The sequence below is a fragment of the Arvicanthis niloticus genome, chromosome 15, assembly GCF_011762505.2.
Source record: "Arvicanthis niloticus isolate mArvNil1 chromosome 15, mArvNil1.pat.X, whole genome shotgun sequence".
NCBI classification, from domain to species: Eukaryota; Metazoa; Chordata; class Mammalia; order Rodentia; family Muridae; genus Arvicanthis; species Arvicanthis niloticus.
The window spans coordinates 68,810,045-68,834,914 of record NC_047672.1 but is presented as its reverse complement, the minus strand read 5'-3'; the positions used below and the strand labels follow the sequence as shown (position 1 = coordinate 68,834,914).

Genomic DNA, 24,870 nt, shown 5'->3' with positions numbered 1-24,870 from the left:
AAGTATCTCAAAGTTCACTTTTTGTATTCAAGACAGACACCTTTCCACCCGCATATGAAATCATACAGTGGTAGACATGACCAATCAAACTCAGATGAAAACTGCCCATTTCCAGTGAATGAATGCATGCTGCTCTTACGTTTGGGATGCCCCTCTTCCCCTTCATCTGGCTAGTGATGAAGAGAAACACCGCACTGAGTGCACTGTCTGCCTTCCTGGTTGTTACCTTTCTACCAAGAACTGTTTCTGAATGGATTTCAGTTTTGCAAATTATAGTATGCTGTCAGGTTCCAGAATTCTAAGGGAAAACTGAAAATACAGAATTATGGAAATGATCCTAGCCACATTTAAAAAGCTTAATTGTGTTCATGCAAATGAGACAGCTTTAATTCAAAAATAAGAGAGAATTGAGGGTTCTGATTTCCACAGAAATGGAAGAACTAAGCTTTTTTTTTTTAATGCCCATTTTCTTAATACAGCAGGTTAATATAAAGGCATGTCAAGATTTACTGAGGACTAGAAGAAGGAGTATGTGGGCTGAGAAGCTATGTACACAGTCAGGCTATAATTAATTGATACCAAACATTGTTTTAATGAAGTTTCATATTTTGTGCCTTTACACTATTTTTATTATGCTTCTCCACAAAAGCAGAAATATGTTTAAAACATTTATCATACATAATAGGCTTTCCTTTACATAACAACTAAAGGTAAATGGACAGCAATACATTTTACAGCAATATGTTAAACAATCCCATACACAGGAGAGATAGTTACGATATTGTTGCCCCGCAGGGCAGTACATGTCTGCAATCTCAGCACTGAGGAGGCGGAGCCAAGGGTTTATGACTTTAAAATCAGTCTGAACTGTGTGGAAGAAAACAAGGCTGTGTATCAAATGTAAAGAACTGAATTCTTGATTTCTCACCATTCCTAAGAAAACTCCAAATTTGCATCTGCCATCAGAGAATGGTCTCCCTGGCCCTGCACTATGGTTTTGCCCTGGGTCTCAACAAGAGCCACAAGGCGAGGAGGAATACCAGCAAGCCTGAGCACAGATGGCACTTCGGATGCATCATTAAACATGCCAAGTTTTTGCTGGACAATGCGTAATTGTCACACCCTATGTGTGCTGCTGTGGAGTTGCTCAAAGCATCCTAGGACAAGTACACCATCAAGTTCATCAGTGTTCTTATCAGTCCACAATAGATGACCACTCAGTCACCGTTTATAGCCAATTGAAAGTCTGTCTTTCAGCTGGCTGGGACTATACCCAAGTCTTTGTGGACCTAGGTGTGGCCCTGAGTGTCCAGAACACAGGGTTTTTGAAGAAAGAAACCATGCCTTGGCATCTTGCTCTGCAACTTGGGGTGGGGTGGAACTTTCCTTTAGCAAGCAGTTTGATAGAAGCTGAGATAAGCAGTTATCTGAAGGGGGTTCTGCACACACAGGCAACTTAGCAGAGACAGAGATAAATTAGCTATGACATCCTTAACTTGGATTCCTAGAATAGAGTTAGATAATTTTCCCTGGGATTCTCCATCAAGGAGATTAAATTCTAGTTAAACCTGAAATGTTCTCAGCAAAAAAAAAAAAAAAAAAAAAAAGTAAGATGAAGGAAGCTCGGCACTGTCTTGCCTCCCATACAGAAGAGGGAGGAGACCCGTACAGATGCCAAGGGGAAGCTGGAGGAGCTGAGTAATGTGCTGGCAGCCATGAGGAAGGCTGCTGCCAAGATGAATATAGGGCCCTGTACCTTTAATAAACATTTATGTTGCACAGGAAAAAAAAAAAAAAAGAAAAAAAAGAAAAGAAAAAGGAAACTCCAAAGTTTGCAAACGAAATTTTGTATTTTCAGCAAAAACATCTGGATAACTTATATCTTTATTGTTGTTGTTGACTGACAGGTCAACAACAGCAATAAAGATATCCTGGTACCAGATAGTGCATGGAAGAGAACATTAGTAATTCGTAATATTCACCTGTTAAAATGGGGAGTTTATTTCTGCAGTTTGGTGCTGTAAATCCTGGTGAATTCCCTTGCAGAGTTTACTCCTTAGCCCCATAGGCTACATCAATGCTGATACCAAAAGCACCACGATAAAGACAACAGTTTATTAGAATCTTGAATTGTTTTTCTGGGCTTCTTTCCTTCAATGTAAGATACTAACACCCTCCAGGCCTTGAACCTATAGAATGCTAATTTGAATGTTAACAGGATTACTAAGTTATCAGAATGCACATTTTAGAGTCAGAGCACAAATGCCCAAAGTAATAAAAGTTTAAAATGTTGGAAGATTTAAAAGTCTCAGGTACTGGAGGGAAAAAACTAAATTCCAAATAAATATATTCCTAATCACATTCAGGTTTACGTTTTCACATCTCAGTTTTTCTTTGAAATCCACAAATTGCAATTAGGCCCCTGAATGCATCCAGTAAACAAATACACATATTTCAGAATTTCAAAATCAAGTAGAAAAGGATATTTTATTTAGACTAGAAATGTGGTTTTAGGATAGTGAAAAGTACCAGGTGATTATAGTAATATATTTTACTGGTTCATTTCTGCAACGTTTTAAATTAAAGTTTTAATAATAGCCCATATACCTTTGGTCTTGTTTGAAGATTCGCTCCATGTGTGTGCTGCAGGGCACTGTGCCCTCACATGCTAGAACCCTTGCAAACATTTATTATCTAGAAGATCCAGAATTCAGAGTTCTGAAATAGATTAAGAAAGACACAGAGCAACATTCAAAAGGAAGATATAGATACTTTTATCTGTTTATTTATAAAATCAGAAAGTTAATTAATTGTAAAATAAAAATTCCTTCATCAAGATAAAAGATATCCATGTTTGCTGATATGAATACTATCTTCTTAAAGAATTTATGTCTGAAGCAATGTCACAGTGAGAAAGTCATCATGACCCAAAGACATCAGATGGGTATTTATAATGACTATAACTATCAAGTCCAAACCTTGACACATTGACCATACAGTGTACTAAACTCACTGAGTAGATACTACATTCTGTGTTCACATTACCTTGCCCTCAGGTTGATACAGAGAGATTTTATAGCGTTTCCCCCTTTTTGTCCTCCTGACCCCCACCTCCTCTTTCCTTCTCTATTTTATTTTCTTTAGAGGAATAATTAAAGACAGATTGAAAGAGGCCAGTTAGAACTCTATTGCTTGAGTGTGTGTGTGTGTGTGTGTGTGTGTGTGTGTGTGTGCATTAGTATGTGGGCCCAGTTACTAGCAAAACAGATTTTGTTTATACCTATTATTATTTGTCCAGAATTTCTCATTTTATTGATAAATTAATGATAATTTTTCCATTACAATTAATCCTGAGTTCAGTGGGCATAGCCTTTGTATTTCTTGTCATATTTACAGTATGTAATTATTTATTACATATGACTTTCAATAATCATCTACCTTTTCCTGACCCTCTCTCCAATTTCAGTCTAACTAATACTGATCTTCTGATGAGCAAGCACTCAGATAGGCTCACTGACAAAATCAGCAACACCTGAATATGAGCAGCTAAGGACAGGTGATGCTAGAGACACAGGTGGTCTTCAGAGATGCTTTTGTGGCTTCTACCAGACACTTGGTAGAAGAGCAGTTGTGTGGTAACACGTGCCTCATACTGGAATGTGCACAAAACCATGGTTACCAGTCAGCAAGGCCAGCAGGGAACATGAAACACAAAGGCAGACATACAACACTCTGCTCCACAATAATGTAGAAACTCCCTTCGTACTCTCTTCTCACAGTAGAGCTATCAGTTACTGAATACTGTGAATCTGAACATATTTATTTTATTACCCATTAAAGCTTTATATTTTAAAATAGACTATGGGGGCAATCAATGGACAACATGAAAATCATATTTAAGAAACAGATTAATTGCATTCACTTTTCCAAAATAGTAGATAGCTAATATGAACTTAACAATTTGTGTTTATCAGCCACCATAGAAATGACAATGCAGTTAAGAGTAGTCACTTGAAAAACACACAAACCAATCACTATTGCAAAATTAGTGGTTTAATATTTTCAAATTATATTAATTTTCTGACTATTTCAAACAAGTAAGTGCTAGTTACACTGAAAAAAATACTCCATAGTTAGGGGATACAGCTCAGTGAACAACATCCTTTTTGTGTAAGCATGAAGACCTGTGTTGGGATCCCCAGAACTCTAGTAAGAAGGCTAGGTTTTTTTTTTTTTTTTTAAGCTAGGTGTAGCAGCATGACCTCTATGGCCACCTCAGGATGTGTGTGTGCCTCTGTGTGTGTGTGTGTGTGTGTGTGTGTGTGTGTGTGTGTTTGTGTGTGTACACAGGTAGATCCAAGAAGCTTCCTGGGTAGTCAGTTTAGCTGCAAAGGTGAGTTCCAGGTTCTGTAAGAGACCCTGTCCCAAAAGTGCAGGGGAGAAGCAACAGACGGAGGATACCTCCGACCTGCACATGCTTACATGTACATCCATGCACCACACACACACACACACACACACACAGGGATTTCCTCAGCGACAACTTCACTCACATAGTTGCTGCCTTCTAAAGTGTGAGCTTCACTCATGACACAAGTATTCTTTTAACATAACTCACCTCAGTTCCAATTTTCCTTCAGATATACAGAAAGTGTAGGGCACAGCTCTGACGCCATTTTTATTTAAGTACTATTAGATGCTCCAAAAATAAAACATGAAAATTGACTCAGATAAGATAAAAGTTGTTTTTTTCATTAACATAAGAGATCAAAATGATATCAGAAGTGAAAAATTTGGAGGTGAACTGTTTGTCTTTTAGACAATTATATCAATGTGATATTCTTGGTTTGAAAGTTCAACATTTGGGCTCAGTGGGAGAAGGTACTTGTTGCCAAGCCTGCTGATCTGAGTCGGATCCTCAGAACCCACGTGGTGTAAGAGGACAGATTACCAAAACTTGTCCTCTAACTTTCACACATTAATTCATGTAATCCAAAAGGTAAGTAATGGTAAATGTTTAAGAAAGAATATTTTTACAATGATAATATGATTATAAATATGGTAAGTCAAGAACTGTTTTTAAAAATCTGCTACTTTAGGAGATATTTTGTATTCATGGACCAGTGACACATTAATGCTCCGTAACTAATCAATGACACATCTTGTGGGTTTACCACAGTATTTTTTTCTCACTGGTATAAGAATATCTGTCACCAGAAAGACTAGCTAATGAATGAGCGCAATGCCCGAGTGTGGGTGTGCAGGCTCTGTCGAGGAAGGAAATGAGGACTATACCCCAGAGAAGGCTGAGCAGATGAGGAAGTCCACGGTGGATTTTTCATCACACTGATCCCAGTTAGGCCAACTAAGCTGAGTTCCACCCCGCTGGCACAGTGCTTCACATGATCCTTATCCTTCTCAAGGGAACAGGAATCAGGATGAGCATTTGTTCATCTTGTGGTGATGACAAAGGCTCGGGAGAGCAAACAGAAACAGGGATGGTCTCTTAAACCTAGGCTCTGGGTCAGTATATTACCGAATCTGTTCATATGCCACTGGCCAGAGAAACCAAGGAGAAGGAAAGAGTCTTTTCAGAGGATGAGGCTGAAGCTATCAAGAAGATTGCACAAACCCAGATACTCATAGAGGCAGGGGGAGGGGGAGATGGGATAGGGGGTTCCCAGAGGGGAGACCTGGAAAGGGGATAGCATTTGAAATGTAAATAAAAGTAACCAGTAAAACGAAAAAAAAATGCCAAAAAAACCCCCCAAAAAAACAACAACAACAAAAAAAAAAACCAAGAAGACTGCAAAGACTCAGAATCAACTGTCCAATCTGCAAACCTTGTTGATAAAGGTGGCTCAAAAGCAGACCTTGCTACTAGCTGTGATGTGACATAGCTCATTACATCTCCTCACACGACACATGATAACAGCAACATAGACTGGAGATACTGACATTTCATTTGTATATGCTCCAAGTGGTAAATGACCACAAATCGTATTTACAAAAATGGCAGATAAAATCTTCCTCAGCTTGGCAGTACATGCTTGTTTTCTTTGCTGCTCACTATGTACACGATTTCAAGAAACACAAACCCAGACAAGTAAAAATAAATTCTAAAATTCTTATGAAACAAAGGTGTAGTCAATAAAATGTGAAGTAGACTGTCAGCTTTTGTAGTTTAGCTGACATACTTGGGTAGTGGAACTAATTGGGCTAGCACATACTCACTTTCATGGGATTAAGAAAAACAACAACAGCAACAACCAGAAAGAAAGAGCAGATAAGAGCAGACAGAGCAGCCTTCCAGGAAACCAGATTCCAAGTGGGAAGCTCAAGTGTTAGGTAAAGTATGTCCCATGTCTGCCTTCCCATAGGGCTACTTGGGGAAGATAGAGGCACCGGAAGTTTGACTGTGCTCACTCCATGCCTGTGCAGGGTGGGCACTGGGCTATGTGAAGCCGTGGGACCCGCTCTGGGGGTGGTGGAGTGCAGTCTGAGGTCCTGGAGAGCCAGAGCTAGCTAGCTCGTCAGATTCTCGGGCTCTTAGGCACCCAAGTCGGGAAGGGCCGAGAACAAAGTTGGGTAGTATAGGCTAGATTGGCCACGGGCCAAAAGGGAGAAAAAGGAAGAGAAGCTCCAGCTGTGTCCCATGGGGATGAGAGTCTCCCTTGGCTTGCTTGGGTTCGTGGTTGCAGTGGAAGGAAACGCAGAGAGGTCTTCTGCCGGAGATTAGATGGCAGCTCTGTAGGTGAAAACCTTCTCCATTGTTCCCCAGTGTAGATTCCGATGAAAGAGAAACAGTTCATGGTTTTAACATGTTTCTTGTCATGGAGGAAAGTAGATGAAAAACTGTACCCCTATTTCCTCAGGGTGGGCCGGAGGTTAAATACCTGTTGCAAAGATGAGAGTCTGGGAAGGAATGTTTAGTTGGCTATGCCACTCTGGCCTTTAGATATGTCATTAATATGGAGATCCTTCTTGAGGCTCCATGGCCTGTAGTCACACCCTCTACCTGTGGAGGAGCTAGGGGGCGTTGCCCTATGTAACTAAAGGACACAAATCTATGGAGGGCTGCAACCTGGAGTCTAGGAGCTTGGTAAACACCTACTGTCCCTTGCAGGGAACCCTGCAGGATCAACTGCTGGGTCACTGGGGTTTCAAACCTAGCTCAACCAGAAAAATCAGGCTGCCTTTTCATGGTCCTACACTCAAGATGTAATGATGTGTGAGTCTGAAGCTATTACTATACAAAGGGACATATTCTAAGTGACTGGGTTGGCAGCTGTAGTCATTTGAACTCCTGCATATTGTCCTAAGAGTGTATGGAGGAGATATAAGCATTTTGTACATTTACTTTGTCTTGGTGAACTGGTACCAAGTAATAAACAATAAAAAAAAAAAAAAAAAAGACCTTTGTTTTAACTTTTCCTTGATACGCGGCTGATCAAAGAAGAGTCCAGTAAGATAACTTAGAAAGATGATTTTATAATACCATTTACCCAGTAAACATACTGCATTATTCAACTAAACAATAGACCAATTGGGATTTATGGCACTGATGAAATAAAAAATTAATATATTCATATTCCGTATTGAATTATTTGATTCCTCATACAAATATTAACTTGTGAACAAACATACATATAGTAAATATTCTGATGTTACAATACATACAACACTTCAACTGAAAATGTAGTTTGGAGGATAAAAGAACTTAGGAGCCCCCACGGCAGTATCACAAAGTATGTCTATATTTCAGGGGGTCCTACAGCCTCTTCTGACCTCCATGGACATCAGGCATACATGTGGTGCACATACACACCTGCAGTCAAAACACTCAGACACATAATAAATAGTAAATACATAAAATGGAGTTTGCTGTACAGTACATAAAATTAGCTTTTTTTGTACTGAGGACTGAAAACTGGGTCTTGCTTATAACAGGCAAGAGGTCTACCATTGAGCTGTTTTCAAGAACCTCTCTCTGTCTTCTTTAATTTTCTTATTTCCCAACAGACTGTCCCTTGATTGCCCAGACTGTCCTACGCTTCGGTATGTTGACCAGAGTTGCCCGGAATTTGCACTCTCATCTCTCAGGTTTCTGAGTACCTGTTAGCATCTGCCTGTGCTACCCTACCTGGCCAGTTTTGCACTGTAAAGATTTACAAGGTGGACTCTATTAGAACTTTAATCTTGTTTGTGACTTTTTATCCTGACTTATGTAGTAGGGCATTTAATAACGCCTTAGCACTAATCAGGTTCTCTGTTAGCATAATCAAGCATTATTATTAAACCCCATGTTTCTTTGATTTTCTGTCTTTCAAGAGCTAACCTTATGCCATAGTTTAATTAAATAAATGTTTACACATGTTTTTATTTTGTACTTTAGAAAAATCTTTTAAAATGCGACCTAGAGTCCTACAGTGAATTAACATGTTCAACCAAAAAGGCATGTATGTGTGCAACAAGAACCCCAATTCCAGTTGAGAGATTTTTGACATCTATTATGTTTGAAGACATTTAGATATTTACCGTAGTTTAGCTGAGTGTTACTACATACACAAAATCAAGTATGTCCCAGATGGCTGAACACAGAACAGGTAATAAACAGGTTAAATGGAAAACAGAGTCAATTAGATTCTTACAATTAACAGAGAACCAATTCTAAAATTAGCACGAACTCCCTTTTTCCTTCTTTTTTGCCTTTGAAAAACTAAGCTGTACTACTTTCAGTGCTCACCTCAGACTCCCTCATTATGACATCAGAGCAAGAGGCCTGTCTTTGCTCCTGGTGAGGGCGTGTCTCACACCTCTCCTACACTTAGCTCTTACTAAGCATTTTGTCATATGCATGTCTTCACTCCACCCAAGCTCCCCAGCTCTTCACACCCGGCCTCAGTACTCAGTGGGAACTACTGCAGAACGCCCTCAAACAACCAGTGACCCTCCCATTTCCTAAGTGGTTAGAGTCCCTTGTTCCCTATCAGATCAGTTCTACTGTGCGTACAGATAATCTCTACAATTTTTATTTTTAAAAGTGATTTGCCGATACCCATGTGTACCACCACGTACTGTCCTGTTCTTTTGCTTCATCTTCCCAGCAGTTCTCTTCTTTCCTTCTTTTTCTTTCTTTCTTTCTTTCTTTCTTTCTTTCTTTCTTTCTTTCTTTCTTTCCTTCCTTCCTTCCTTCCTTCCTTCCTTCCTTCCTCCCTCCCTCCTTCCCTCCCTCCCTCCCTTCCTTTCTTTTGGCTTTCCTTGTTTTAACTTCATTTCTCCAATTATTCACCCTAACCACACATATTTGACTCTATTCTCTTTTCCACTGACCAAAGTCACCAAGGTCAGAGTCACCAGTTCCAACAGGAATGCCTCCATGTTTAGCCTGCTTGGCCTTTCCACAGTATTCCTCGTGTTAACAACACTGCTCTGGAAACCTTCGCTTTTAGACCCCATGACCTCAATCTTGTTTTGTTTTGTTTTGTTTTTCCTCCAATCTCACTGTCACCCCAAACTCATTCTCTGAGTTCAGTCCCCCTACTGTTGGTGATCTAATGATTCATTTCACTTACAGCTAACTAGGTCTAGCTTCTTTCTGTCCCTCTTGGCTTCAGCGTTGGGGCTAACACAGTGTTCCAAGGCTCCGAAGCTTGCATTTTATTTTCCTGTTCTAAATTCTAAATTTAGAACAGGACTCATGTGTTTATAAGCCTCCCCAATATCTTCACTAAATATTCAGTTGGGCTGAAATGTTCAAGATATAGTGGTGATTCTCTCTGCTAACCCAGTCTGCCTTTTGTCTATCTTATCAAACAGGCATGGCCATATTCAGTTAAAAAAGCAAAGAGAACTATGGTGAAGGAAGGCATGCTTTGTTCTCCTCTGTTCCACCTTACTATCCCTGACATCCCCCTGATCTCAGTTCCTCTGCCATGCTCTACTCTAATCATCTCCCCATCTTTCTTAAAGCACCACAAGATAGTGAGACTATGTTGTTCTGCATCTTCTTTGTGAACTGTTTCCGAAGCACCCTTCTGCAGCCATAAGCCAGCTTCTATTCACCTCTGAACACTGGTAGGTTCTCCTCACCAATTTTTTGAAAACATTACTATGATGATATAACCATTTAAAGAAGACTTTAAAAAATAAATTTAGGCAAATGTAATGTTATCTTTTAGAAAGAAAAATGGATACAAAGTCGTGGATATAAGTGGCTGTATCTATGGCCTATTTATGTCCTTTGTGTCTGACTCTGGGAAGACAGCATAAGTCACTTTAGAAGACAAAGACATGGACAAGTTCCCTCCCACTGACATCCTGAGAAAGTGTGTATCATCCAACTAGGGTCCCTCACAGGCTTGCAAAGGTATGGAATAGAACACTTTGCAAGACAGTTCAGGAAGGCCTGAACAGCTGGTCAGAGTTCAAAGCAGTGAGCCTAAAATATCCTAATATCCTCAGATCAGAGGAAGCAAAGCAAGTGGGATTGTCTTTGCCTTGTGATTTGGTTGCACCACATGATCAACAATTCAGTATTGTATAACTAACATATTGTCAAAATACTGACTTGTTTTTTAAATCTCAGGCTACAATTATATATCTACACTGCAAAATTTTATGATTAGTGTAAAGAAAATCACAGATATAGGAAAGGAATTAGTTTCTGCAAGATAAATTTTAAGGTAGTGTATAGAGTTACGAGTTTCATTATGGAATTTTCATACATGTGTGTCATTTTACTTCTGTGTTATTTATCTCCCTATGTTATTGTTTTAAGAAAGAAAAATGCATATTTAAAGTTACCACATAAAGTACTTTCAATTTTGCATCAGTTATTGTTTCATAGAAATACAGTCACAGTGTATGAGACAAGGCCCCAGAGACAAGGTTCCCTGAGGCATATTAACAATACCAATAGACCCAGGGATGCACAGGGATGGTTTTAGGGACCGATAGGCTGAAGCATAGTTTGAAAAGTCTGTATCTGAGCTCGTTAATAATTGTCAAAGGGTTCTCTATGTTAAGATAGACAATTCATTTAAGGACTTTATTAATATGCAAAATTACTTAAATAATTGTCCAGTGGACACCAGTTGGCACACCACATAAGAAACTGTCCAGTGAGTGACACCGGTCGGTAGGGACATCATGTCCAGTGAGTGACATCGGTCGGTAGGGACATCATGTTTTCGGTTGATTTGTTACATTGCTTTGTTTCCTCAGAGGAGTTTGGTCAAATTGTCGGCAAATGGTGGTTAACTGCATGCTGCTGCTGGTACATCAAGATAGATACTGATATGCTGTGTAATATATATATACATATATATATATAACATATATATATACATATACATATATATGTACATGTACATGTATATATATATATATATATATAGTATGTATATAAACACAAATTTATACATATACTGTATGAATGCTATATGCTGTATAAATAGAACTGTTTTTTACTCAGGTACTAAGTGATTTTGGCCTCTCCAGAGGTGCATTGAAATGCTACTAGTACTCCATCAACATATGTGAATAGGGAGAACAGGATAGCACATTCAAACATAAACAAGTAAGAGGCCCACTGAGAAGGCACTCCTCTTTCAGTTCTCTCTGGGGCAAACTCAGAAGCTCTGTCCTTTTTCTACGCTTCTGCCACTACTGATTATATAACCAAGGTCATGCTAATTAATTTTTCTAAAAGTCAACTTCCTCATCTATAATATGAGGACATTAAATCCCACATTATTTTCTTCCCCGGATTGTCTTGGGAACCAAATGAGGCAGAATATATAAATATATCTTAGGAGGAAGGTAGGGAAGGAGGGGAGAGGAATGGAGGGAGGAAGATTGATTTTCCTGAAAGCTCAGAACAATTTTAACAATGATAATGCTAACCAAGTGCTCAGTTTGCTGCTGTTTCTCATATTAGGAATCTCATGATTGCAAGCCACAGAAATCAGCACAAATTAGCTGACAGGGAACAAAAGGTGGGCAGAGAATACTCTGCTGAGGACACAGAACTGTTTCCTGGTATCTGAAACCCTGGATGCATCACGTTCTCGGCAAAGAATTGGAACCAATTGCTTCTCCTTTCATCTCCTTTACTTGTTCTCTGGCTGAAGCATTAAAAAAAAATAATAAGAAAAGTCAGATCTCTTTTGCCTCTTCAAATGTGAAAATGCTCTGGCTTCCCACAGATTCAAGGAATGCATTTTGCAGACCCAGCCATGGAGTGATGCTGGTCTGGTTTCAAACACAGATTCTAAGGGAATCTGGGTAGTTAGATTAGGAATGATTGAGGTTATGCGAAGGGAAATGACAGTGGGGTGAAGATGGTTGTTTTCCCTGAAGAGAGCCCCTCCCCCTGAAAGTGGAGAGTTGAATACAACTCCCCTAGGTATCCAGGGTTCTCTGTGCCTTCCCAAGGCATTCCCCAAGTGAATGAAAGAAGAAAAAAAAAGTAGTATGTTTAGAGGTAGAAACAGACTTTCTCTGAGGGATACAAATATTTTCATTGAGAGGGGAAAATAAAGATACTTTGAGAAAGGATTGAAAAGAAAAGGGAGCTCTTGAGGGCATCTCCCCCAGTGGTGTCACAGAACAAGAGACACTTAGGTTCTCTGCTGCAGAAAATTGGAGGCATTGGGCTTCTTCCGGAGTGTACTGGGGAACAAAGAGAACATACAGATCAGAGCTGAAGGCAGAGAGAGAGAGAGAGAGAGAGAGAGAGAGAGAGAGAGAGAGAGAGAGAGAGAGAGAGAGAGAGAATCTTCTTGGAGTAGAGAGAATGCAACAGACCTCCCCAGAGCACAGGATATTGTCCAGCAGCATCCCCTTCACAGTTCATTTATTTATTTAAGGAACTTAGTGCATGTGTGGTTGAGCATGCGTGTGTATGCACATGCACATAACTTAAGGTTCCTAAAGAGACATGAGCTATCAGCTCTCCTGGAAGCTGGAGATCCAGAAACATGGAGATTCAGAAGCATGGAGATCCATGTGGGTGCTGGGAACTATACCTGGGTCTTCTGTAAGAGCAGTGTCCACTATTATCTGATGAGCCATCTCTTTAGCTCCATGCTACAGTTTTCAGGATGGAATATATTTGCTATGTCATTTTTAGTTGCTGGATAATTTTCTTTCTATGTAGATATTATCTAAATGAGGAAACGATGTGTGTGTGTGTGTGTGTGTGTGTATGTTCTGTAAGTGCTACATGGGTTGATCATGGGACAGAAGGGCTGTCTATTAAAGGCAGAAGCAGGAGCAGGGCCTATTCTACTCAGAGTGGCCAAAGAAGGTAGCAGCAGCTGATTTGGCGTTGTAAACATTTCATTTTATATATTCCATTCATAGGCTTATCAAGCAATTACAGCAGGTCCAGTTACCTATTGACAGATGAGAAAACTACTGACAACCAAGGTCTCAGGGCAAGTGAGCCTCAGAGCAGAAAGAAAGCAGGGCAGACAGTACCACTGGTGCTCTGCTACTGCATTGAACTTGCTCCTTTTAAATAATCTGACATTGACAGAGCCAAGTGAGGTAGCCTGCCTTAGCAGCAGGGTCCAAGAACTCATTCCTGTGATTAAAGGCTTTTAGTGATTTATAAAGGAACCACTAAAGTTATATTTAACTTATTCTCCAGTGTGTATTTGTTGGATCTCCACTGTCTAACCACTACCAGGATAGGTGACAATCCCTTGCTTCCGAGAAAGAATAATTTGACCAAAAGTAATCCTAGAATTAGGCAAACAAACAAAAACTAAACAAGCATAGGAACCAAACTAAGATGTAGGAATATTCAACTCACAATGATGATGAAAGCAAGTTAGAAATCGAGCTCAGGCTTGAGTCAAACATTGTAACACAGGAAGGTGTGGAGCTCATACCCCTCCTCCAGGTGCAGCATCAGAAGGAATCCGTCACAGATGGCTTGGTTGAGTCTATTCACCCTGTGAAGGACACACATAATATAAAATTGTGTTTCCCCTTTATTCCTTCTGTAGCCTAAAACATATTGCATATGTATCCTAATAAGGTGTTGATATTCCACAAACATTTGCTACATTCCATAGTACCTATATGTGGAATAATGTTGCCACCAACAATAATTGGGACAGAAATGCTCCTGGTTCTTCACAGAATCCTTTTGGACTGGCTCCCTTCTGAGTCCCCCACCTTCTGTCAGGTCCCTGCTGAGCTGAACAAGAGACATACATGCCAACCTTCCAGCTTCACCAGAACCCCCGCAGTGAAAGAAAAACAGCTGAGCCAGCAGGAAGCAGGAACAGAGGGAGAGGTGTCAACAGAGCTATTTTAAAATCCAATGTAGTAAATAAACAGACTGCAATAAAGCCATGGCAGGTAGCTCTGAGAAGCTGGCATTTGTGTTGAGTCTGGTCAAAGCCTGGCTTGATCCTTTATTAGAATAGATTTTTGAAATTATGGTAAAGTCAAACAAACATTGGAAGAGAGGATCACAGTTTTGAAAAATTAGAGACAGACAGACAGACGACAACAGAACAAAGAAGAAAAAGAAAAGGACATGCACAGACATCTATGATCGTATTGTTATCCAGCTACGAGCAGATAATCCACCCTGAATGTGGCTATAAAGTAATTTCTCCCAGTTAGATATTATCTACACCTGTATCTTAATCTTGGTTCTCAAAACCCTTAACTGTCCCTTCTATCTTAGTCACTTTATCTAATTTGGTCTTAGTCTGATTCCAGACTCTACTGTAGTTACGAGCATGTGATGGGAACATTTTATACATCTTATTTAATCATTACAACTGATGGCAATCAGGGACATCTATGGACAGCTGAAAGTGACTCCGCAACAATCAGGCATCTTCACAGCCAGCTTTCAAGGGACCGATCAACAAGACATGTCATCACTAGCTGCCCAAGAGACTACACACTTTCTCCCATCACATATCCCCTCTAGCATGCACTAAGGCAGCAACAAAAGTTATGCTCTCCCTCCCCCCCACTATTCTGTCTTTTCTCTCCCAATGGCCACCTCTGTGTCCCTTCCCCTTTAATAATAATAATAATAATAATAATAAACCTCCCACATGAGACCTGTTTCATGGTTCCCAACAACAACTCTTCTATGTCTTCTGTTTTAAAGAAGAAACAGCCATAGATATAAAACTAAAATAAACAGAGAACCAACCTTTAGATAAAGTTTGACCTCTTAAAATGATCTGGCAGGTCTCTGGGATCAGGCTCTTCACCACTGAGCTTCCGTCATGCTAACATGTAGTAGGTTCTGATCAGAATAGCCTTAGTTCCAGCCTACTGACTTTGCATTCTGCCTACGAGAGTGAAATCATTCCACTCAAATCTTGTTTCTTCTTGTTATCTGGTTTTCAGTTCATATGTATCATAATTCCCCGAGCACTGAGCTGAAAGCTCCAAATCCTCTCCTTGATTAACTCCTTGAATGGCCCTTGAGGTTCATGACTCAGGTCAATTTCACAGTGAGTGTGGTGAGCTGACAGCTCCAATGACCATATCTGTAGATTCATGGTGGTGTTCTTAACAAGTCTGCGTGCTCTTCCTAACCAGTCTGCCCCAGCCTGAGCCTGAGCATGGAGCCACACCGAAACCTAGCCTTTTTTTTTTTTTCCATTTCTTCTCAATGTTTTCTTTAGAAAGTAATATTTACACAAAATAGGAGTAGGGGTCTCTTAGATCTTTCTTTTCTCTGTGCTTCTGAGCTGTGCCCTGCCCCTGACGTCTCTCCAGTTTGTTGCTGAATACTTTCTCCTTTGAATTTCAGGGGCACCTACGATCAACATCTATGGTAGTCCTAACATCTGCTTTCAGGACTAGTGCGTCCTTGTTCCATCATTTTCATAGCATTTACCCTATGTTTATTTTATTTCATTTAATTGATCTATTTACACATTAAAAAAAAATATCCTCCTCCTTCAACTGCCATTATATCTACTGCTGCTTGTCTTATTACCCACCATACTCCAGTGCTAAGAAACTGTTCTGAGCCCAAAGGTATTCCTGAATTTAGCTTCTTACTACAGTTTTTCCTATGGAAGGCATTGGAGAAAAAACAGGAAATGAAAGAGACAAAGTCTCTTCCCTTTTAAATGCATGCTCAAGAGAGAAAAGATAGTTGATAAGCAATATCAAAAGTGTGTGCTATATGATAAGAGTTATCATAAAGTTATAGTGCATAGTAAAGGAATAAAGAGTGACGGCTGGGTGGACAGAGATAATTCCCCATCTGATAAGGTGACATTTGAACAGAGATTTAAAGGAAATAAGAGAATGAGTCAAGCAGCTATCTGGCTAAATAATGTTCTAGGACATTCGTGCAAGGGCTCAGAGAATGGATACATGGCGAAAGTTCAAGCAGTAACCTAGAGGTCAGCGAGACTGAACTATGGAGAGAAAAAAAGGAGAAAACAGACAATATTATGGCTGAAAGGAGTGGACATTGCACATCAAGTAACACCTTGTAAGGGGTCCTAAGAAGTACAGAGAGTACTCTCCAGAATGGAAAGTGAAGAGGCAACACTGACATTTTAACTGGCTGACTCTTGTCGCTGGGTGCAAAGCAGTAGTAGATAAGAGTGGACACAGAGGAAGTAGAGACGCTCTATAGATATCTTCAACTGGAGGTATGTTCGTTTAGAATTATTACTCTGGGATTATTTGAGAGTAGAGTTTATAGAATTTATTTATTTTTTTGACAGTTTGAACATTTACACTTTTAGCAAAAACAGGAAAAGCATTTTAACAGAGAAACAAACAAGCCAACAAACAAAACCAAAACCCTGAAAAGCAGAGTTGTCCATTATGCTTTTCCTTCAGTGAAGCTTGTCTTTAACAGGTACATACAGAAGCAAGCAAAGGCTAGAAACCTCTGGAATCTGTTTTCACTATTGAATATAATAAAGGAGGGTTTTTTTGGGGGGTGGAGGTGGGGGAGGTATATTTACAATGGAACACTTGTCCTGCGAAAAAGCTTAAACACCTATAATTTAAATTAGAATTAGAAGCGGGCATCCTTACTCCTGCACTGGAGAACCTGTTGACTGACAGAGCCTCAACATTGGAGCTCCGGTAAGCAGAACACAGTGAAAAGGACACTGTGAGAATGAGAAGCAGGCATCCTCCCTCCTGCGTTGGAGAACCTATCAACTGATGGAGCTGGCTTGACAGTGGTGCTCAACTCGAGACAGCAAGAATGAGCATGAATGAGAGACCCAGTGAGGGACATTACTGGAAGAAGGCTCTGCCAAGAATTCAGAAGTGAAACAAAGGTGATTACAGCGAGACCAGTAGGTCATAGTAACAAAAATGGGGCAAGAAATAAGTGATCAGAAACAGATGAAAATGTTTAAAGATGTGAAGAATAAACTGCAGGCTGCTCTGAGTCAAGAGAGCCAAACAGATAAATAGATAAATAGAAGGTTGCTCTAGGCAGAGAGCTGAGCAGAAAGATAGTGTTCATCAGTTGTATTAGATTGATTTAACTTTCAAAATGGGTGTGATTCTGAGTTACGTAGTTATATTTTTCCTCTTGATAAAAGGTCAATGTAAAGGCTTTTCTGGTTACTGGCTCAAAGATAGGCAGATTGGGGGAAAAAAGGTTTTTTTTATGTGTTTTCTGAAGAGGTCATTAAGGTAGTAGTTATTCTTTCAATATAGATCAGACATGACAGAGGTAGGCCTCCAGATTACAAAGAATCAAACAAAATAATTATCTTGATACTAAAATTTGTTTTGAGATTTATATATTACAGAATACACAGCCTTGGTGAATGAATCTTCTTATCACCTGCATGTTCACTGATGCCCTGGACTTCCAGATGGATGCAGTTAAGACAGACATCAGAGGCTTATCAATTTACCCCTTCCCTCATCTCTCTTCTAATATTTCAATGCCCATATTCAGCTTGAAGAAGTTAATGAAGAGTTGGTGCCCCAACTCCCTGGATGTAAGGACTGAGGTAGTTAATATTAGGCTGTCTTTTTAGGGAAAAGTAATGGCTTTACTGGAACAAGAAGGAAGAGATAAAATTGATTACACAGCCATAATCTATTGGTAGAAATCTATATAACTGTTACTAAGCTGATCCAAACTCAAGGATTTCATTGGTATAATTTCTTCTATTAATTCATAATTTGTGGGTACAAGGCTTAGACCTTTTACTTCTCCAACAGGGGGTTTGTGTGCTACCCTTAAAGAAGAGTGTTGCTTTTATACCGACTATTCAGACATTGTTAAGTCTCTTGTCTCTTCATGCTGTTCAACAGACTGATGGCTTTTGTACTACAACAGATAGACTCTATTCAAATGAAACCCATACAGGTCCATTATTACAGGCTAGAAGTAGGAAACTATAAAACCTCTGTCACCAAGACTGATAAGAATTAACCCCTAGCTTATGCTCTAAGCCAGATAGTCAATGACAGGTAAGAGAACACCTAACTGGGAGGCCTCACCATCCTAAGACAGGAGCTCAACCAATGGTTGTTGAGTATCCAAAAACGGAAAAGGGAGGCTGGGGTCCTTTGTTCCAATCTAAGACAGACACGGTTTCCATAAGTTTTCCCAGCCTTCCCTTTTGAAAACAAATTTTTAAAAGGGGGACCTGTTGGGAGCCGACTCCTAGCAGAAAGTGGCTATCATCTTTACTGCCATCTTGAGCCATATACCCTGACAAGAGACTTATTTTTCAACAGCTTACAACAGCTGAGCACACTCTGATAAACATCTTGTTTTTCCCACATATCTTGTTTTGCTGTTTAGTGCCCCCAGCTCTATGGCACACAGCACAGGTTGTATCCATGCCTACAAGGCACATGGCAAAGCATATAAATACCCCAGATTTCCTTTCAATAAAGGAGACTAGAGACTAGAGACTTAAACACACACCCTGTCTTGTCTCCATTCTTTGAGTTTCTTCCCCTTCATCCCCACTCTCTCTCTTGCTAGATCCTGACCTTCGAACCAGAGCAGCAGCTCAGACTGGGACACAGTGGCCCTCAAGCTGGGCAGTGTGGGCCTCAACATAGTGGCCTCCAAAGGTTGAGGACAGAACAGTCCTCAACACTAGTCGAGTCTAGGTTTTGTTGTGGTGACCAGTAGCTCTAACCACCACATCCTTTATATTAACTCAACAGTCCAACATCCCACCCACACCTCACCCTGAAATCTTCACTTAAAAGTTCACATGTGATTTCTAATAAGAATGGTTCAGTTTGGGATCTGTAAAGCAAACTGAAAGCAGAGGCCATGCTACCCCACCTATTATTCCTAAATAGTCCTAGCTAGTCACCAAACCAAACTCTTTTGATTTCCTAAGGAGAAAGCTTAACCAATGCAGTTAATGGAGCAGGGCTAACAAGCCAGGTATGTTCACACTGTAGCCAACACTAAACACTTTCCTGATCTGTCACTCACTCTCCAATCCCCAGAGGTATCTTGGCTCCAACTTGTTGTGTTTCTCCTCACACACTAGTTTATTCAAATCTCAGACCAACATCTCAGGTAACTTTTGTTTGTTCTTGTAAGGGTATTATGAGTAGTGAAAGGGAACTCTCCAGAAACTGTTTCTGGAGTATTACAGTTTTATTTTGGACTCAAATGGGACCAGACCATTTGATGACTGAAAAATGTAGAATCTTAAAAGCTCACGTGGTCTAGAGCGCTCGATCTACATGTTTATAACTTAGACTATGATGAATAAGCAGGACTTGTGTGCCTCTTTCCCACATTTCAAGGTAGCTTTGTCAGCTGTAGCATTTCTTTTTCTGTATTTCTATATCTACCACTCAAAGTCACTTGTCTTCTGATTCATGACCTATCCTCATTCATTTGGAAATAACACATGTTTCTTCTCATTCCTATATTAAATATCCACAATTTTCTCCCAACATACTTTATGATTTAGTTTTTTATAGGCTCAGATTTTTCAAAACATACATTTATTAAGAATTCTCAAATGGTTCAGACCCCAATTCTAGCCTAGCATCCAAAGGTAGGGGAAAAAAGATGGTAACTAGGACAAGGGGATGTGGACCTGTTTAGAAGTAGTTCTTGGGGGGAAATTCCAATCCCTGTTTGTCAGGATACCAACAGTCCTGTTCAGTAGTGGACTATTTCAGATACCAAATACAAATCATCAGAGGTAACACCATCCAGCAGAAACCTCCAGGCTTTCAAATCAGCATGGATCAGTGGGAATAACTAGGACCATCCAGGACCCCAGGAGAAGTTCTCTGCTATCTCTCTCTCAATGAAGCAAGGATTACTGAAGACTTGAGACCAGTGAAGTCTTGCAAAGCTAACTATGCAAACACTGTCACTGTTGAGTTTATACTCTCTCCAAACATCACGTGTCCTCACACAGGTCTTACCTCAGCAAAACAACACAAGAATCTGTATCACCTGACATCCAGAAACTTCCAGTTCAGTTCAGAACTATTTTAAAATCTGATGCTTTTAGCTGTGTTCCAATTTGTCTCTTGACATGGGTGTCTGTCTCTCTTAGCACATGAGACTCAGTGTCAGTTAGAAATAGAAAGCAGTAACATACAAAACCAATAATAATACTATGACAAATGAAAGGGGTCAGTTTAAAAAGGCTAGATATTATATGGTTCCTTTATTTATGTAAATGTCTAGATTGTCAGTATGAGAAGAAAGAATTCTCCCCTTCTCTCATTCCTGGTCCTCTTTCCTTTCTTTCCCCTACTTCTCCACTTAGTAAAGTAGCCGTGCACCAGACAGCAGGAAAACCCTCACTGGAGAGACCTAGATCCACTGGCTCTTTAATCTTAGACTCTCAGACTTGAGAAACACATGCCCATTGAAGTCATGTGATCGCTATACTTTGCTAAGGCAGCCAGCTCTGTGTTCCAGTTCCTTCAATTCTTTGCTCATCAGCTTCCCTCAAGATTTCTTCAAACATCCACTCCATATATTCATACTCAAACCTAACCCTAACCCTAACCCTAACCAACCCTAATCCTAACCCAAACCCAAACCCAACCCTAATCCTAACCCTAACCCTAGCACTAAACCTAACCCTAACCCTAACCAACCCTAACCCAAACCAACTTCCTAACCCTAACCCTAACCCTAACCCTAACACTAACCCTAACCCTAGCCCTAAACCTAACCCTAACTCTAACCGAAAACAGTCAACTCACAGCCGCAAATGGCTGTCACATTGTGTTGACTGTCGATTTCATTAATTCTGGAATTCCTGATTAACATTTAGAGTGTCAGGAAATACAAAAGAGATAGAAGGTGACCAAGTACTCTAAAAGTGTGCAGGGTTTTGTTCTATTTTGAAAGAATCCTAGGAAAAGTCCAGGAAGTTCCTAAGATTGCTTATCTTGTGCTCAACAGGTTTGACTCTAACAAAATGGAAACCTACAAACTCCGCTTGCTCTGAGGGACACAACTGACAGCTAAGCTACTGGGCTTGTGTCATCGGCTTAGACATACCTTCGAACCCAACACCAGGTTTCAAATGTATTTTTGAAAACATGGTTTTCAAATGGGAGCCAAAGACTAATTGCCTAATTTTTATCTCGTCAAGGAAGGCTTTTTCTTTGCTAGTGGCGGAATCATCTAATTAATCAACATTTCTCCTAGAATCAGCAGTGCAACTGACAGGGACAGCCCAACCTTCAACCTATGCTCCTCCCCTCATGCTGGGTGAAAAGCCATCTAGGCCTTGGCCTGACCATGGAAGGATGGATTGTAGCAGAGATTGACAGCTCATTTATGGGCCAGGAAGCTAAGGCCTGCAAAAAGAAATGCCATGCCTACGACACAGGAGTTACAACAGGGCCGTAAACAAGGGTACACAGCTTAGCAAGAAACTTACATCCGCCCTAAAGGCGACCCACTACCAAAGTGTTTTATTGCCCATGCCATTTTAAAATAATTCTTTGATTCTTTGTCAAATGTTTTTTGTCGGGTTAGGAAGAAAATCCTTCAAAATGCATTCCCTTATGAAAAGAAAGGTGAGCATAGATCAAAGGGAAAGCCAGAGGAAAAGAATGAGAAAAGGCAAGGGAGGAAGTGAACATTGGCAACCCCAAGACTAAGATTCCCCGCTTGACTGCTCCCCACTTCGGGTTTCGCAGGGCCCCATTTCTTGCTCATTTCGCTCTATTTCCCACGGTCCTTCACACAAGCCCACACATTTTGCAAACCCTTGCGTGGCTGCAGGCGCCGGGCATGCTCAAATGCCCAGGACTGCCTTTTTTTTCCTCCCTTGCTCGCAACTTTGGCAAGCGTCCCACCCGCACCCTTAAGAAGTAGGTACCCACGGATCCCAGTAGCCGTCTCCGGAGCGTGGGAAGGGGGTTAGTGAGCTCCCAGCCGGGGATGGAGAAGTCAGCGGACGCGCGGGGCACCTCGTGGGGGGACGTGCAAGAGGCGCCGGGCTCGGCGATCACGCGGGCGCGCGGCGGTCGGAGGGGGCGCTGTCCGACAGCACGTGCGCGGGCGGGCGTGAGCGCGCGCTGGGAGTGGTCGGGGGGGGGGCTGGGGCGGGGCCGCGGCGGCGCGCGGACGCGGAGCTCCCTCGGGCTGTGCGCGGCTGCGGCTCGGCCACGGGCGGCTGCGGCGGCGGCGGCGGCAGAGCCTAGCGGTCGCGGGGACTCGCGGGCGCGGATCGCGGAGTGTCGCCGGCAGGGACGGCCGCCCGAGGCGGCAACGTGCGGGCTAGCCGACCTTGCCTCCAGCTTGCCGGAGCTGAGGACGTAGCGGAGCCACCTCCGAGCCAGCCTCTCCTCGCTCTGCCAGCCGGCCCCGGCGCCGAGGGCGCGGCGACGCTCGGCCACCATGGGTTGCACACTGAGCGCTGAGGACAAGGCGGCCGTGGAGCGCAGCAAGATGATCGACCGCAACCTCCGGGAGGACGGCGAGAAGGCGGCGCGTGAGGTCAAGCTGCTGCTGCTGGGTGAGCGCGGCCGTGGGGACGGGGCCCGAGCCGGGGGACAGCGGGGAGCGAGCGCGGCATCCTAGCCTCTGCACAGCACAGGCTTCTTGGCCGCGGTGGTGACTGTCGCGCGACCTCACGGGCAGCCCAGAGTGTGGCCGGGCGGCAGGACGCGTGGGAACCCTATCTTTGAAGTTGAGCTCTGCCTTCCCTAGAGGAGGGACAATTAGGGACCACAAAGCCAAGCACCCCCTTTCCACGGATACCCCGTGGTGAGAGGTGTTGTGTCGCGTTGTGTTTTGCCCACGCCTGGAAAGTGCCACGTTGGGTGGCCTCAGGGCTCTCTCTTTGTGGATCATCCGTGGGGTCTCAGTGATCTCGCCTGTCAACTTCACATTGCGACTCAGTAAGTGGAAAAGAGCGCTGAGATTTTCCCTGCATAAGGACTTGAGCTGCTCTGGAAGCTGGATTTTGCCTGGGTGGGGGATGGAAACCACCAAAGTTGGCTTAGGTTTGCTCCCATAGTAGGAGAGCAAGATGCTTCGCAGGGGAACACAGCCCTGACAGGTGCTAAAGGCTCATTCTCAACCGCAGGGTCGTTTCTCCACTGCGGTGTTCGCTCCAGTGAGGTTTGACAGGTGCACACCAGGCTTTCTTTATTCATTCTTAACACTGTTTTGCTGAAAACTGACATGGAGATCTTTCTTCCAGTCTTTTGACCGGAGGTGGGGGGGGGGGAGAGTAAATCCGGATTTTGATTGAGCGATATAAGGGAAATATTCACAGGTTATGGTTTCTTTTAGATCTGTGAGTCAGGGTTTCCTTTTGTTTGTTTTCCTCCCACACTGTAGGTATTTAGGTAGATGATAGATTTCTTAGAATCTTCATTTGCACGTCCAGCGATTTGCTTGTGTTCTTCTCACAGTTGTGACAAAAGAGAAACATCACTGTACAAATCTGCTTTTTAGTAAGCTCCTGTTTCATTGGTTTAACGACTGCAGAAAGATGGTGGTTATTTCGTCCTTTCTCCATTACTAGTAGGCTTAGAAGAAGCAAACTTGGCATGACTTAAAGTAATGATGATCTGAGTCATTTTGCAAGCAAACTGTGAAATAACTTTGCATTTTAAAGACCTGGGTGGTGGTTTTCATCGATCACAACCTCCCCCATGAATCTTTCCCTGTAAATAGAATTGACTTGAGTCTTTATATTAAAAAGATACTGTGTTTCCATGAGGTCAGTGTGTTTTTAGAATATTAGCTACAGAAGAGGCATAACTTGGTACTGAACCAGGTGACTTACAATAAACATAAAATAAAAGGATTAGACAATTCTTTTCCTGTGGTTTCAGAGCACCTGCTCAGAAAGGTCTTGTGGGTTGCAGTGCACTTCTTAATTGGAGTTACCATCCACCACATTTAAAGCAAATGTAAAATGAGCCCGCTGGTGGTAGTGGTGGCTTATCTTTTAATTAGACACCTATAAAAGATTTGAAAAATGGTATTTTGCTTCTACAAGTTTCAGAATGCATGGTATCGCTCCCTTTTTTTAGCACTGTTGATGACGTGAAGTTGATAATTCTTTGTTGTTCCGGGGTGGTGGGCAGGTATCCTGTGTGTTGTAGGAAATTTAGCAATGAAGTTGACCTCCACCCATTAGATCTAATTGCTGCCCAGCATTTCTCATCTCCTAAAATGTTGCCAAACGCCCCCTGGAGGCAGAAATGTAATCTCTGGGGAGAGCCACTGTTTTAGATTAATAATTAAATATAGTTGAGTGTGGAACATACAGTTGAAGTTGATCTCACCGTCTGTGGTGAGTTAATGAGAGATGTACCAGAGTCCTGGTTTTTCAGAAGAAATTATACGGTTCTTATTCCTCCAAACCAGTGCATTAGAAGGATTCTAAAATTATAAAC

At 41.6% G+C, this 24,870-nt stretch overlaps 1 protein-coding gene and 1 long non-coding RNA gene across 5 annotated transcripts in view; one reads left to right on the top strand and one right to left on the bottom strand.

Moving 5' to 3' along the window:
• Positions 1-22,501, bottom strand: part of LOC143434438 (uncharacterized) — a 32,059-nt gene extending 9,558 nt beyond the window's left edge. For 3 of the 4 annotated variants that reach the window (XR_013103909.1, XR_013103910.1, XR_013103912.1), the window contains exons 1-3: positions 22,339-22,501; positions 13,823-13,964; positions 2,608-2,718 (exon numbers count right to left, since the gene is read on the bottom strand). This is a non-coding gene — a long non-coding RNA (uncharacterized LOC143434438). The remainder of the gene's footprint in view (positions 1-2,607; positions 2,719-13,822; positions 13,965-22,338) is intronic. The other variant, XR_013103911.1, reaches the window with a different exon arrangement.
• Positions 22,502-22,602: 101 nt separating this feature from the next.
• Gnai1 (G protein subunit alpha i1) overlaps positions 22,603-24,870 on the top strand; it is a 77,569-nt gene continuing 75,301 nt past the window's right edge. The window contains exon 1 of the mRNA XM_034519215.2: positions 22,603-22,973. Within this exon, the coding sequence (XP_034375106.1) occupies positions 22,856-22,973 (118 nt within the window). The 5' untranslated portion in view covers positions 22,603-22,855. The remainder of the gene's footprint in view (positions 22,974-24,870) is intronic.